The 11,936-nt window shown below is 40.4% G+C and overlaps 1 protein-coding gene across 1 annotated transcript; it reads left to right on the top strand.

The window, feature by feature from the left end:
* Positions 1-7,690: 7,690 nt before the first annotated feature.
* LOC110694439 (heavy metal-associated isoprenylated plant protein 20-like) lies at positions 7,691-10,740 on the top strand. Its single transcript, XM_021871608.1, has 3 exons — positions 7,691-8,058; positions 8,490-8,565; positions 10,205-10,740. The coding sequence occupies exons 1-3, from the start codon at positions 7,981-7,983 to the stop codon at positions 10,495-10,497; spliced, it is 447 nt and encodes a 148-aa protein (XP_021727300.1). The 5' UTR covers positions 7,691-7,980; the 3' UTR covers positions 10,498-10,740.
* The last annotated feature ends 1,196 nt before the right edge of the window (positions 10,741-11,936 follow it).

Below are 11,936 nucleotides of genomic sequence, written 5' to 3'. Positions count from 1 at the left end.
AGGATGCAAACAAGTAAACAAAAAGTATTGAAAACAAACAACAACTTTTTATTGATATGCTTTTATTTACAAAAATTTTACAAGTCTTAGAAGTAGTACTTTTTCAAGTTGTCTACGTTCCAAGTTCTGGCTAGCTGCTTGCCGTCTGGTGTTTCCAGGTGGTAGGTGTCGCCACTTACTTCTTCATAGATCCGGTAGGGGCCTTTCCAATTGGGAGTCAGCGTTCCCTGCTCATTGGCCCTACTGGTTGCCTCCATTTTTTGTAACATAAAGTCCCCATCTTTCAAGGGTCGCTTATGTACTCTTTTATTGTAGGCTCTTGTCATTCTTAGATGGTAGATCTCATGACGCAAGGCAGCATTGACCCTGCGTTTTGGGAGTGAGTCCAATGCTAGCCGCATGGCCTCCTAGTTAGCCTCCTCATCATATAACATGACTCGAAGAGTCGGCTCATAGTGCTTAATAGGTAAAATAACTTCTGCACCATAAACCATGAGAAATGGGGTTTCACCAGTTGCCTCTTTTTCAGTTGTTCTAATGGCCCATAGAACATGCGGCAATTCATCCGCCCATAGGCCGCCAGCTCTTTCAACTTTCTTTTAAATGCCATATGAGATTAACTTTTTGAAGGCTTCTACCTGGCCGTTTGCTTGAGGGCGGCCGACTGATGCAAAACAATGAGAGATCCCTTAGTCTCCCAACTAATTCTTGAGAGCAGGCGTCTCAAACTGAGGACCATTGTCAAAGACCATAGACATGGGTACCCCAAACCGGGTGATAACATTTCTCTAGATGAAGAAGATGACATCATTTATCTTAATGCCTTTGACTGCCTTTGCTTCTACCCATTTGGTGAAGTAGTCAACAGCAACCAAGATATACCTCCGTCCGCCTGTAGCAGGCGTATATGGACTCCAAATGTCCATGCCCCATTTGGAGAATGATACTGGGCTGTGAATGGTCGTCAGATCAGTGGCCGGACGGTGTATGAGTTTTCCAAATCTTTGACACTTTTCACATTTCTTCACCATTTCTATGGTGTCTGATTCGAGGGTAGGCCAAAAGTAGCCTTGTCGCCTGGTCCTTTTTGCAAGGGTCCTGCCGCCTATGTGGGAGGCGCAAAAGCCCGAATACAGGTCCTCTAAAACCTCTCGTCCCCTTTCTAGGGTGAAACATTTCAACAAAGGTTGAATATAGCCTTTCTTAAAAAGTTCTCCATTATGAATTTCAAAACCGGTCGCACGTTTTTTTATTGCGACCATTTCTGAGTAAGTATCCGAAGGTGTCGTCTGTTAAGTAAGCCCGGATGCCATCCATCCAAGTTAAGCTTCGGTCCAGTACTCCAATGGGATCTTCTTCAATACTTCGTTTTTCCATAACTTCCCAAAAGACTAACCTAGGCGTATCAAAAGAGGCGGATTATGCCAGCTTAGAGAGAGCATCCGCCTGATTGTTCTCTGACTTAAGCACTTGACTTAAATGAAATTCATCAAGTGTCTCAGCTTCTTCCTTGACTGCCTATAAATATTTGATCATGGTCAAATGGGTGGCCTCATGGTCACCATGGTATTGGCTAACAAGCAATTATGAATAAGAGCAGGCGTCAACTTTTCTTGCCCCTGTCGCCTTGCACATGCGGATGCCGGCTAGTAGGGCTTCATATTCAGCCTCATTATTAGAGGCTTGGAACTTGAATCGTAGTGCATATTCATACTTATCCCCTTCAGGAGATTGACATATGACGTCTGCACCACAACCGTTCATGGTAGAGCTCCCGTCCACATATACCTTCCAAACCTGATCAAGGTTTTCAAGATCAGCCATCTTTGTCATTTCGATAATGAAGTCGGCAAACGCTTGTCCCTTCACTGTCTTCCTTGGTTCGAAGGAGATTTCAAGGCTTTGAATTTCAATCACCCATTTGATCATTCGGCAGGATGATTCCATGGTTGTCATAGGCCGCTTGATAGGTTGGTCTGTGTAGACCACAACCGGATGCGCAAAGAAGTAAGGTTTTAACTTTTTGACTGCCATGAAGAGAGCAAGTCCAAACTTTTCAACCATGGGGTACCGTAGTTCTGCATTTCGTAGAACATGACTAATGAAGTAGACCGGGAGCTGGGTGCCGCCTCTTTCAGTAAGAAGAACGGCACTGAGCGCATGGTCTGAGACGGCTAGGTACATGTACAACACTTCCTTTGGCAAAGGGCTAACAAGTCTTGGCAAAGAGTGCAAGTGTTCCTTCAATCTCTGAAAGGCCGCCTCAATATCCGCCCCCATTCAAACATAGTCTTCTTTTTTATGGCTTGGAAGAAATAGAGGCACTTGTCGCCTGACCGACTGAGGAATCTCCCCAATGCCGCCAGACAACCTGTCAACTTTTGAACTTCTTTTATACTGCGGGGCGACTGCATGTCTATGATTGACTGTATTTTTTCTGGGTTGGCCTCTATCCCCCTTTGATCGATCAGAAATTCGAGAAACTTCCCACACTCAACACCAAAAACACACTTCTTGGGATAAATCATTGACCCGGTGCCGCCTGAGTATGGCGAATGTTTCTCGGAGGCCAGTAAGATGATCCGCCTGTAGTTTGGATTTGACTATCATGTCATCAATGTACACCTCTACATTCCTCCCAATTTGATTAATGAAGACTGTATTAATCATTCGTTGGAAAGTAGAAAGCGCTTTTTTCAAACCAAACGGCACCGCAGTATAGCAGAATAACCCCTGATTAGTGACGAATGCCGTCTTTTCTTGATCTTTCTTCCACAAGGGTATCTGATGGAAACCTGAATAGGCGTCTATGAAACTCATCAAGGCATGGTCGGTTGTACAATAGACCAAACTGTCAATCTTTGGTAGAGGATAAATGTCCTTGGGACATGCCTTGTTTAAATCTGTGTAGTCAACACATATGCGTCAGGTGCCATTCGGCTTCTTGACAAGAACAACATTGGCAACCCTATATGGGAAGTAACATTGGCGAATGAACCCAGCATCCAACAGCTTTTTTACTTCGGCGGCTACCGCCTGACTTCTTTCTTCACCATGGTTCCTTTTCTTTTGCCTAACCGACTTCATTTTAGGATCCACAGCAAGTTTATGAACAACAAGATTCGCACTTATGCCTGGCATCTCTTCTACTTCAAAGGCAGAAAGGTCTTTGAATTCTTTTAACAACTTGTGCAAATCTGCACCCAAGTTTGCTAAAGCAGCTGTCCCAACCTTAACAGTTCGCTCTGGCAGTGTGTCGTCCAGAGAAATATCAATGTGTTCACCAGCCGACTGGGGACGGAGCTCATCCGATCGTTCCTCGGTCAGTGAATGCTATTATTTTTCTTTTTTAATGGCCACCAACTGGTCGACCTTTCTCTTTTTGCCGACTGTTATTAGAGCAAGCGCAACATCCTTTATTTCATCAAGGTCTATTGGTTCATTGCCCTGGCCGGATGCGGCCACTGTAGGCTTGACATCCGAAAGGTAGCACTCTCTAGCCGTCTTTTGATCTCCGCTTAAGAAGCCAACATACCCATCATCCTTCTCTAACTTAAAGAGCATAAGGGATGGAATGATAAGAACTTTAAATTCATTTAGAGTGGGACGACCCAATATCAAGTTATAGGCCGTCAGCTCTTCAACGACCAAGAACCGGACTACCATGTGGCGTCCTTCTCCCTTCTCCCCTAGCCAGATGGGTAGATCTATTCGGCCTACCGGATGTACACCTCCACCCCCAAATCCAACTAAGGGGTAAGACACCTTGTGCATGCTGCCTGGCTTGTACTTTAATTTTGCCAGACACTTGTGGCTGATGAATGAGATCAAACAAACTGCCGGTGTCAATGAGGATTCAGCCTACCTTCTGGTTGGCCACTTTGCATTCGATGACAATGGGGTCATCATGCGGCCTCCTGACCTTTCCCCTATCTTTCTCAGTGATGATAACTTCAGGGAAAGTGTCCTTGGATGCCTGTCCCTCATCAACTGAGCTGACATCTAGCCGCCTGATGTAGTCCTTGGTACCCTGGATGGTTGGGCCGCCTCTAGAAAAGCCGCCTGCTATAGTATAGATCGGTTCTTCATTAGTGTCCGAACTATTACCAGGTTGAGGCTTCTTTTTGGACGACTGCCCATGGTAATTTGTAGAGTAACCTTGGACCTCAGAATATAAGAATTAAGCACCCCTTTGTCAGCCAGACGATCCAACAGCCGCTTGAGACTATAGCAGTCGTTAATGTCATGGTCAGTGTCCTCATGGAAATGACAATACTTGCTTTTGTTCCAATTTTTAGCGGAACCTTTCATTGTAGCCAACTTTTCAATGGTCACCCGGTCTTTGATCTCCATGAGGATGGAGTAACAATATTTGTTAAACTCATACTTGGGGGTGTAAGGTTTAGATTCTTTCTTTTTCTTCTAGGATGGCTGCTTAGAGCTGTCGGCCGCCTAGACTTCTTTTCTCTTTTTATTCTCTTCTTTCTTAGCCGGCTGTGATGGCCCACTCTCTTTTTTGTAAGACCTCTTTGAGTCTGACTGCTTACTAATGTTGCAAAGTTTGATCGCCTGTACATAGGCGTCCGCCTCCATCAGTGCCTCTTGGAGGGTAGCAACCCTCTTTTTGACGAGGTCGAACTTAAAAGCCGACCCGTCTTTTAGACCTATGAAAAAGTCTGTATAGGCCACTTCATCAGACAACCCTTGAATCTGAATTTTCATCATATTGAACCGCCTGATATATGACCGAAGCCCTTCCCTATCTCCTTGCTGAATGGCACCCAAGTCCAGACTTATTTTCTTAGCAGGGATGTTCATAGAGAAGTTGGACGCAAACAAGTACGCAAGCGTCTTGAAATTGTTGATGCATCCGGCTAGCAAGTTACCGAACCATTGTTGGGCGACGCCCTTTAATGTGGCCAGGAAGCATCGGCACCATGCGACATCATCCAGCCCTTGTAAATACATAAGGTTGTTGTAAGTCATAAGGTGATCTTCCGGATTGGTGGTACCATCATAGGTACCTATCAGAAAATTTTAAACCTTGGTCGGTTGTGCAGCCTCGGTTATTTCCTGGGAGAACGCAGAGGGTTGTTCCCCAAGCCTTAGCAGACGGAGCTGCCAGTCCAAAGGTTGGGCATTTTGTGTCGCATGCTCCCCGAAGAGGGTTGGTTGCATGTACTGTTGCCCATACGGCATGTATGGCTGGTGAGGCACATACGAGGCCGAATGGATCATTTGAGGGCCAGAGTGGATGGACAGGCCGCCTGACTGACCCTCTCGGTTCGATTGTGAATACCTCATTGAGGTATTTTGAAAGCTGTCTGGGTAAGTCGATGTTGAAGTCGACTCAGACAGTTGTTGATTTTTCTTATGCTTGATTAACAACCGGGCATCAGAATACATCTTTTTTGAACCATTTGCCTGAACATGCCGGATGGCCTTCCTCTTCTCTATCTCAAGGAAGCGGATCTTAGTAAAGTCAATCAAGGGTTGGTTCTCCTCCTTTGATTTAGGATGGGGAGTAGGCACTCGGTCCTTGACTAATTTCTTCTTCTTTGAGGAAGAAGGTTTCTTGGCCGACTATCCCCTGCCGGAGATAACCGTCTGCTTGTTGATCAAGTCTTTAATTTCCCCTTTGACGCTGGTCGTAAATTCCATGAGCTCATTTCTGGTAACTGGAGCTGCGCCTTCGGCCTCCTGGTTTTGTCCAGTCGGCTGTACAGTTGGATCACTTGGACCAGCTTGATCATTGCCCCGTTCCTTTATTTCTAAGGGACGGGTGCGCTTGGTTCTGAGTGAACCATCAGCAGCTACATAGGAGTCGACGTTAAAGTCGTCACCGCTGTCTTGGTCTGAGTAAACCTGGACTTCTGCTGAGGGCCGCTTATCATTAGAAGACGGTATAGACTCACATGAAGCCATCTCAGAAATACTCTCCCAACAGACGGCGCCAAATGTTTCGGGGTTTTCTGTGTCCTTCGAGAGAGTTACAATTCCAAGACTGGATTCCGGGCGCCTGTACTTGCAAAACAACGGAGACTCCGGTTGGTGGGAGTTTCGCCTCCGGCGATCAAGTTAGAACGTCTTCGGATGTAAAAAGCGCGGAATGTAAATGGGATCAGGTTCCTCTTAGGAGAGAAATGATCATCCGGCTATAGCAAACAACCTCAATATCCGAGTGTAAACTCTCAAGTGTGCTTAATTCTGCAATTAATGCTCTCACTAAATGTTTGTGAATGTCGTTCCCCATGTGGGAACATCTCCCTTTATAGGGTCTCCAAGTACGTGCGCAGTCTTAGGTTACGGAAACCTAGGACTGATTGGGCTGCCTAGGAGTTTGGGCCTTAAAGGCAGCCATTCCTAATTGGATATTTGTCTGCCACGTGTCGTGCCTTGATTGGTCCACTTTGGACACTTCACTGAGTGACACATGGCGGACTCTGGTTGGTCCACGTGGAGGTCTTGATTGGTCCACGTAGCGGGGTAAATATCCCCTAATCAATAGTCATGAGTGATCTTGTTAGATTGTCACGATTTACTCCCTCTTTTTTTTTGAATGCATCACTTTGACCAACACATTTGCCAAGATGCAACTTTGACCTCTAATATCTCTAATTTTCGAAATGTAAAAAATTATAAAAAAAATTATATTACAAAAATATAGATTGTGGCTGATATAATAATATATTATACATTAACACTTATTTATATTATAAAAGTGAAAAAAAAGGCCAAAGATGGTATGTGAATATTGCAAAAGTCAAAGTGATGTATTTAAAAAAAACGCAGAGAGTATAATTTTAAAATATCAACTTCTTATATATATTTTGTGTATCAAATATCATTTCCACACACCAAATTGTGTATCAATTATATGCAAGATTACTTTGGGAATTTTTTTATTTTAGAAAAATTAAATCCAATCAAACTTGAATTTGACTTTTTTTGTGTGATCTATTATAATGGATGCTTTTAAAATTTGAGAATCTTTTTTTTAGGTAATGAAATAGGAGAATTGACTACCCTTAATTTAAGGGTTTTAAACTATATCTCTATGATTTTTCTCTTCATAGTTGAATACGACGGACATAAAAAGTCACATATCAGTTTTCTACCGAGAAGAAATACAATGAATGTAATTTTCTTTTTCAAAAGTAAAAGGGTCATGACAAAAATGATAGGTATCGACCCGACCCGCCCTGCCCAACTTAAATTTTAATGTGACCCGCCCTTACCTTGTGTCCTTGACCCTTTAAGAATTGAGTCACCCCGCCCCTCACTCGACCCATTGAACAAGTTTATTGACAATCAGTTATTTATCAAACACTTTTATACAATCAGCAAATAAATAAGTTAGTCAAATTAGTTAATACAATCAGCTAATCAAAATTAGGTAACACAATCAATTTCAGTTTTCAGCTTTTCATCAAACACGGCCAATATCCATTAAAGTAGCTTGTACTCCGTATTATTATGTACTGTGTTTCGATCTATTGTAAGTTTGCAATACTGGTCTTATTCGTTCATTTTTCATTTTACTGAATCTTTTAGACTTATACTTCAATTGAGTGGTGTAAATCCTAACCACACATAATGTATACATCCGAAGTAGGTTTTGTTATTTTTAACAAAAAATAGATTCAGGTACTTTAAAAAAATACGAATGGAGTATTGTTTGTTTGTTTGAAGTAGAGAAGGGTACAAAAGTTAATATAAACCACCAAAAATCGAACCCACATACTCAAATGATAGGGATGTAGGGATTAAGGTAGCTCACATCCAAAAACGAGTCAAGCATAAAACAATCAGCAACTTTATAATTGTTCTATCTTTCCATTTGTATTCACAAATCTCTCCTACTCTTACTCTTCCTGTTTCCTCATTTTTCTACCTCCTTCATCTCTCTGTTTTACTCTGCTTTGATTTGGATTCTCATAAATAGTAACTTTCTCTGAAAAAGAATCACAACAAAAATAAATGGGGCTCTTAGACCATGTCTTAGACTTTTGTGACGATGTTACCTTCCCCAAGCGTAAGAAACGTAAACCAATGCAGGTAATCCTTTGTTTTCGCCTCGATTTTTACTTTCCTAAGTATGTCTTGGACATCGTTACAATGGTATACTAAAAGTTTAGTACAACACTAAGCTATTGTCTCCGTTTAGTTACCCCTTTGTTTTTCAACTTAATTTCATCTTCCTTAAGTTACAACAGTGGATGAGATTTGAACACATGAACTTCTTGCCACACTAGCTCGAGTATTAAGATTGGTTCTATATTCTATCAGTATGTTTAGTGTAAAGGTAACATAGCAAAGCAATGATATGCATATTGACAACGACAATTGTGCTAACTACTAAGTTTTTTCTCTTTGTTTTCAGCTCGATTTTACCATCCTATGTTTTGTGTAAGATGTCGTAGCTTTGGTATGATGATCGTCATAACATCGATTGCTTTAACTAAACTCTAGTCTCTGTTCATTAACAGACAGTTGAGATCAAGGTGAAAATGGACTGTGATGGTTGTGAAAGAAGAGTCAGAAACGCTGTCACCAAAATCAAAGGTACTCCGTAACACTTTTCTTACCATTGTTTTCGTATAAAAATGTCAAAATATATGGTACTCATAATCAAGCTACAAATAAATTTAGTTGTAGCTTGATCATAGCTACTAATAACTCGAAAAGATTGTGGGTTTTCTTTTTCATAATCAAAGATAGTAAGATCAATGAATTTCTTATAGGGAAAATTTAAGCGTTTGGTAAGCTTTTGTACGTCTTTTCTACAAGAAAATTTTACTTATAATAGAAAGGAAGCAAAGATGTTTTGGTTAGATTTTAGTGCTATTCAATACAAATATATGAAGCACTCCATATAATCAAATTTGAACTAAAAAAGGAAAGAAAAAAAAAGGAGTTGAGAGTCTTGAGACAATGAAATTCTACAATCCCATGTCTAATGAGCACAAACTTGGTGGTTTAATTAGGGGATTGCATATTGCCTTTGGTTTTCAAACTTTGTGCTCTTTACAGTGCGATTGTTAAAATCAATTAAATTTAATAATTTTAAAGAACAGATATAAATGTGAATCAATAATCATAGAGCCTAAGTGAGTGTGTAAATAATATAAGGTATGAGAAGTAAAATGGAGTTTTTAAAAAATATTTTAAAAAAATTAAATCATTAAATTAAGTAATTGTAACTTGATGAGGTTTTTGAAATGGCTTAAGATGAAAAGATAGTCGAACTTTGGGAACAAAAGGAGCTGAGGTACTTCCTTTGTTTAAGTTTTTAAGATTGATGGTTGTCAATTCTTAACTTAAATCGTATATAATTATATATTTACCTATCAACAAGTGAAATTTCTAAAAAATCAAAAATTGAAAATATATATTAAGAAAACTCTAACATGATCACATATACAATTGTATTTTCCTATAAATATAAGTTATTAAAGATAACCAAAATAACGTATTTGAGTAATGTAAAAAGGTTAAAAAGAGTTACAACCAAAAAAAAAAGGGAGGAAGTACTTCGTAAGTAAGAAAGAACAATTTTTTGAGAGAACTATATGACCAATTTTGGTGTTCTGCACTAAAGTCTACTAAAGAGAGAATACGAGAGTCGAGTACTAGTATTTTCTAGTAGGGTATAAAAGGTTTATACTTCTTTAACTTGTAAAATGCTAAGGTTCAAATCTTAGCCTCTTAGACGATAACCAAAAGTTTCTAACAGGACAATAGTGATGAATATTTGTTACATTGTTCATCAACATGGCTGACTTGTGTCATTATTAAAAATAACTAATCCAACAAAAAGTCAATAAAAAAAGTTTAATATTGCTGTAATTAGTTAATGTATACTTCTTAGGGTAAATATTAACCTAGCACCATGCATAAATCCACAATCCATATACCGGTTATTTTGATATAAAAATTTCTCTGTAGAAGCATTGATTCCATTTTCTATGTTTTGGTGTGCATTATATTATTTGCATTTGTCATTGAGATCATACGAATGTGTGCTTGAACTAAAACTTAGTTATATTATCGTGTGAATAGACAAAAATAACCCATGAGAATGAATGTAAAGTCCTAGCTCGATGTTGGATCAAGCCAACATCCACTTTATTCCTTTAGTTCAATTATTAGATGTTTGCTAGTCGATGGACTAATAATGTGCGCGTTTATGTTGATACAAAAGGTGTGAAATCGGTAGATGTGAACCGTAAGCAGAGCAAAGTATCTGTAACTGGAAACGTGGAGCCAAAGAAGGTACTTAAGAAAGTGAAGAACACAGGAAAGAGAGCGGAGTTTTGGCCATATGTACCATATAATTTGGTATCGTACCCTTATGCTCCTCAAGCTTATGATAAGAAAGCACCTACCGGCTATGTTAAGAATGCACCTCAAGCATTTGCTACTCCTGGTGATCTTGACGACAGATACACTTGGATGTTTAGTGATGAAAATCCTAATGCTTGTTCAATTATGTAATTAGTTATATATAATTAGTGATCGAACTATAATTGTAAGATTTTGATACTTGCTAGCTTAGATTTACATATATCATGGTATGTAAAGATAGCATGTTCCAAAAGAGTGCGGGGTAAGATCTATGCAACGTTTAATTAAGTGTATTTGAATGTATTTAGATAATAGTGCTATTTAGAATTATGTATTTATTATGACAACATACTTGCTTTTTTTATACGGTTATAAAGGATTTTTTAACGTAAATAGACTAACCTTTGGCCGGTTCTTCCAAAATGGACAAACCTATAAATGTGCCCATATTGGACAGAAGTTTGCCATTTTTCGCCCATAATGGACCATGTAGGTCACCTTACCTGTTATAACAGGTAAAAGTCCACTTGTCATTAAATCATTAGTCAAGTTTTTTTTTTTTTTTTAATTTCCCTTTCCTCCTTATCCCTTTTCCCTTTCCCTTTCCCTTTCCTTCCTCCTTCCATTAATTTCGACCAAGCTGCCACCCTCTCCACCACCATACCCTCACCTACGACCAGTCACCCCACCCACAACCAGCCACCCCCAACCTTCAATGGCAACTCCACCATGATCACCACCGGACCTCAACCCGAAACCCCAACCCCACCATACCTCCTCCTCAAGCTCCCAACCATACCCCCTCTCACCTAACATGAAACCCCCTAAACCCCTAAAATCGACCACCTTGAAACCCTAGACTACCCCACAAAACCTCTCTGAACCCGACCACCCGGCCACCGTGAAACCCCCTAAACTCAAAACCCAGCCACCCACAAAATCCTCCCCCTGTTGTGTTTCCCCTCTCGCGTCACCCTTTTTTTCGTAGCCTGAAATTTGCTGATGAAATTGAGTGAATTGCTGCTAAAATTGATACTTTTGGTGTTGATTTGGGCTGCTATTTTGGTGCGTATTTGGTGGTGTTCGGTTTGGTTATTGTCACGTGATGGTGGCGAGTAGGGGATTGACATGGTTGGCGGGGCAGGTGGCTGGGGACAGAGGAGGTAGTTGAGGTGTATGGTGGCTAGTTTCAGGTGGTGGATTTTTGTTGGTTTCGGGTGGTGTATTTTCAAGGGCTAGTGGTTGGTTTTGGGTGTTGAATTTTCAGGGGGTGTGCTGGTTTTGTGGTGGTGCTTGGTTTCGTTTGAACGTGGGTATGGTGGTTTGAGTGGTGGGTATTTTCGGGGGTGGTGAGGGTCAGCTTAGGTTGAAATCTTTTTTTTTTTAATTTTTTTTTTTATTTTATTAACTTGTATAACCGGTTACCTGTAAACTCATTCCATTTTGGGCGAAAAATGGCAAACTTCTGTCCAATATGGGCAAATTTATAGGTTTATCCATTTTGAGAGAACCGGCCAAAGGTTAGTCTATTACATTAAAAAATCCCGGTTATAAATCTTACAATTACATAACTTTGTATAAATCTCATC

This window comes from Chenopodium quinoa, unplaced genomic scaffold (genome assembly GCF_001683475.1).
Source record: "Chenopodium quinoa cultivar QQ74 unplaced genomic scaffold, ASM168347v1, whole genome shotgun sequence".
NCBI lineage: Eukaryota > Viridiplantae > Streptophyta > Magnoliopsida > Caryophyllales > Amaranthaceae > Chenopodium > Chenopodium quinoa.
The sequence above is the reverse complement of the archived record's forward strand: the minus strand, read 5'-3'. Positions and strand labels throughout refer to the sequence as shown.

Coding starts and splice junctions, on each gene's coding strand:
- LOC110694439 (XM_021871608.1), top strand. CDS start 7,981: ATGGGGCTCTTAGACCATGTCTTAGACTTTTGTGACGATGTTACCTTC. Junction 8,059..8,489: donor AGAAACGTAAACCAATGCAG/GTAATCCTTTGT, acceptor GTTCATTAACAG/ACAGTTGAGATCAAGGTGAA. Junction 8,566..10,204: donor CGCTGTCACCAAAATCAAAG/GTACTCCGTAAC, acceptor TTGATACAAAAG/GTGTGAAATCGGTAGATGTG.